We start from the raw sequence: 4,363 nt of genomic DNA on the forward strand, positions 1-4,363 counted from the left end.
TACAAGCTGCAACTTCCTGGACTGCCCACCACTCTGGAGCTGGTGTGTCACATAAAAATAACGTCGCCATGGCACTATCTCTTGGTCACTTACATCAAGATCTACCATCTGTAGATGTGCAAGTGAACCACATGATGTGCAATTTCTTTCCACACAAGGCATCATATGGAAATGGGCATCCTTGTGTTGTGTGCACACAACACAAAAGAGAGTGGATGAAATCACATAGACTGCAAGGCAACTCTCTATGCCCACTAAGAGAACGGAACACATCATAAAAAAGTTGGAACTCAACATGGTAGTGAGAAAAACATGTGTCATGGTGTTGTGACTACCTCACAAACCAAGACTTACACCCCTTAAATGACCTTTGCCCAATTTTAAGATATGGATATGATGCCACAAACTGAGAATACAACTTTGTTTGGGTCATTTTGAGAAAGCAAGCACCGTGCTCAATGAACACTCCTCTTGTGACTCTCTTATGCAAAGCTCTCTTGAAAACTAGTTAAGCATGACAATTTTCCTCCCAAAACCTTTCTATCAAGGCTCTAGAGGTTTTATCTAGTAGGCGATCATGCCTACTAGATAAAACCTCCCAAAACCTTTCTATCAAGGCTCTAGAGGTTTTATCTAGTAGGCGATCATGCCTAGTTACATGACCACTACTCACCCACAAAGCACTAGCCTCATTGGCATCTAAACTTTATCGTTTAATAGACCCAACTCAAAGTGCGTGTGGTGCTATGGAAAGGATGCGAGATGTGGCACTTACCTTACCCTTCATTTGGGAGCTACTTATGGCTACCACAATAGCCCATCGAGAAGCCAAAGTGTCCATAGAGTTCCTCTTCTTGTTAATTGTATAGAAATGACGAACACTTTGTAGCACCGCCATGCCAGCTCTCCTCTCTCTTCGACCTCCAATGTCAGAAATCACCCTACACTTGGCCATGTTGGGCAGATCGATCAAAGCATCAAGCACGCATGCCTCTGTGTGATGAAGGCGTGAGGTCTTTGAAATAGGATTGGAAGATTGTATGGGCACACGACAACGCGCCCCTGACTTTGATAGTTCTTTCCTATCCACCTTATGGGAGCCCAAGGGAGGGGGTGGGTTCTTGTGGAAGAGAAGGGGACTCAAGAAGGGTTGGTTCATGTAGATTATCTAAACTAAGGGATAGTGGGGGAGAAGAGGGCGGAGGGAGAGGAAGAGGAAGAGGAGGGGAAAGTCTTGGATCATAATCGCCAAGGTGCTTTTTATAAGAAAGACTTTCCGATCAACATGCATCAATGCTATACATGGTTCAAAAAAGTTTTTATCCATTAAAAGGAAGCTACTTGAAAAAAAGCACTAACATAAGCATAATGAAGAACAAAATTAAGCCCAAGTGTTTCATGTCACTAGCTACAATGATCACTCTGCATCCCCATCCAAAGCTTTGGCATCCAAAGTTGCTTGCATGGAGCGGGTCGTGGAAAAGGAAGAGCACTATTTTCTATATATGCTTTTCTCCCAAGAGGACGCTCAATGAATGGTCTTGCTCGTTGTATAGAATTTCCAAAACCATCTTGTACAATTTGAAAATATTTCATGCGCTCCCCCTTGTCGTGTAGCGGGGGAGTGCATGAAACACTTTCCCTCTCATGCCAGCTCAGCATTAGCATTTACTCCCTGTGCAGATACGCCGTCCCACCCATGCTTGCCCTTCAATGAATTCAACACTCTCTTTCAATCTCTGCAACCTTACCTTTACCAAAACCATAGTCCCGTTTTGCCGATCATCCTCGTCGCCTGCAACAACAACACCCAAAAATCCTTGCCGCTGGCGTGCCTGGCTCCTTTTACGGCCGCCTCTTCCCCTTAGCTACGCTCGACCTCGTAATTTGCTCTTACTCTTTACAGTGGCTTTCTCACGTAACTTCCTCCATCATTGCATATTTTCAATGACGAGCCGCTCTTCCTCTTATCTAAAGAAGTCTCGATAAACTTTGGTCAATGTTTAACTAAATACGTTTAACAAGAAAAAATTGTTTACAATCAATAAGGTAAGCCTTTATATTTTTTGCGAGCCCGATTATTATCTGTATGGTTTACTGCGTCAAAATAATGCATTTTATTGTTTATTTTCGTCCACTCCCAAAGGCCTGTAGTAGCTGATCATTTCGCCTTAAGCAGTGGCGTTGTTTAAAGGAATGAGAAATGTTTATTTTGCACAATGAACCCTGAGGGTCAAACTGATCGCTACACTCTTCTCGCTGCAACATATGAGAGAGAGAAAGAGAGAGAGAGAGAGCTTACATCTTCCTCTTGGTGTCCCCCCCAGCCAGAAGGATGGTATCGGATTGCAGCCAGGCGCTTTTGAACAAAAAGGTGCAACCCGGCGATAGGCTTCTAATGCTGGGCATCATCGATCGCATTCCCACCCCCTGTACGTCGTATGTAAGAGCTCATGCTTTTCATTTATGTGTAAAAAAATGTAAGGTTTTTACTAGGATTTCTGGTCTGTGTGTGTGTGTAGAATGGACACTAGGATCCACCTTCAATATCCACCGTTGGGTCCTTTCAATGCTAATCATCTACAATGGACCGATAAAAAGTGTGAAAAGTCTATATATGGATATGTTCGAGTAGCCTATTTTCACTGGGATCGCTTAACAGATTTTTTAAAAGGAGAAGAGTCTCTTACAGATGTAGAAACAAATTTTAGGCGGCAATCCGTGCGAAGGCATGAAAAGGGTAGCTTAAAGCAACCAACTCTTGATAGCTACTTAGAGGAGACTTTGTTTTGGTGTGCTTATGGTCCTAAAGATATGCATGGAAAGGAGATCATGGTTCCTCGCAATGAAAAGACACCAAAGACAAGGAAAGGAAGCCGTCCAGGTTGTGTAAAAGGTACTCGCATGTGTGGTTGTCAATATCATTTCTTTGCAAAAAGATTGTATCTATTAGAAGATGTAGCTTGCATTCGCTATATTCAAATGCATCATGTTGATGAGAATGATGAGCTTTGTCACAAAGAAGGCATTAAGGCAACTTTGGGCCACAACCTATCCTTTGCACCATGGCTCTCTTTGGAAATAAAATCATGGGTCTTTGAAATGCTTTGCAAATGTTACACTCCAATGCAAGTGCATGAGGCACATATTCAAGTTGTTCACAAAAAAAAAAGTAAACAATCCTAGCTATACATTGTCACGAGATGATTTCCTATCACTTAGAGACATCTTAAATATTGCTAGGAAGCATGCAAGTAGTACTCATGAGCTACATTCTAGTGATGCCCAAAGTGTTCGCATGTGGACACAACAACACTCTCAAGATGTCTTCTACTATGCGGAGATGGATGCTACAAACAATAAGCCATTTGTGCTAGGTATTCAAACACATTGGCAACTTGAGAAGCTCAACACACATGGCAACAATGGGGTCATATCAATGGATTCAACATTTGGAACAAACTTTTACAAGGTACGCATGTAGTATATATGTACTTTTTTTATGCTACTTTATATGTAGAAATGTTAAGATTCTATCTCATTGAATATTTTTTGTTTAGTTCCAACTCTACACTGTGCTAGTATTTGATAACTATCAAAATGGAGTCCCAGTTACGTGGATCATAACATCAAGCTCTGATACGGACACTATTGTCCAATGGCTTACAAGTCTTCGCAATAAAATACTTGACTACAACAAATCATGGGATCCAAATGCCTTTCTTGTTGATGATGCAACTACCGAGATAAATGCCATCAGGTAAATCATGTGCATGCCCACATTATTGCTCACAAAGTATTATCTCTTTCTCTTTGTCAAACTAGCTAAACTTTTATTTCTAATTTATTACAATCTTGAAAATAGGGTGGTGTTCAACATACCAATTTATTTATGTTTATGGCACGTTCGTCGAAGCTGGTTGAAGCACTTAGTGAAGAAGGTACAAGATTGGAAAGTTAGAGCTATCATGTTTAGACGCCTGGGTGCAATCATGAACATGCGTGTCCAAGGGGGAGCTTCGGCGGAGGCAATTGCCATAGACAATATAAAAGATAGTGTATTGGAGTTCTTGGCCGACTTTTCACATGAGGAGGCCTTTATTGAATATTTCCGTACTTATTAGGTTTCAAAAGTTGGTAAGTTCAACCTTCTAAGCTTAAGAAGTTAAAAGTTTGATTGAAGCTTTAATACATCATTGGAACCTAATGTACTTTTTATGCATTAGTACTCACCTGGGCCTTATCTTTTTGTAGAGATGTGGCCAAGAAGCTTGAGGATGCTTCCGCATGCAAATCAAGATACAAATGGAGCTATCGAGTCATATCATGCTACTTTAAAGTCTCATTTCTTATGTGGCAAGAA

The 4,363-nt window shown here is 41.2% G+C and overlaps 1 protein-coding gene across 1 annotated transcript; it reads left to right on the forward strand.

Annotated features, from left to right (window-relative positions):
• The first annotated feature begins 3,343 nt into the window (after positions 1 to 3,343).
• Positions 3,344 to 4,124, forward strand: LOC147612251 (uncharacterized). The gene is made up of 3 exons (XM_086784192.1): positions 3,344 to 3,472; positions 3,561 to 3,760; positions 3,866 to 4,124. The coding sequence occupies exons 1-3, from the start codon at positions 3,344 to 3,346 to the stop codon at positions 4,122 to 4,124; spliced, it is 588 nt and encodes a 195-aa protein (XP_086640318.1).
• Positions 4,125 to 4,363: the final 239 nt, after the last annotated feature.

Source organism: Cibotium barometz, chromosome 46 (genome assembly GCF_041138505.1).
Source record: "Cibotium barometz isolate CiBa-2024 chromosome 46, ASM4113850v1, whole genome shotgun sequence".
Lineage (NCBI taxonomy): Eukaryota > Viridiplantae > Streptophyta > Polypodiopsida > Cyatheales > Cibotiaceae > Cibotium > Cibotium barometz.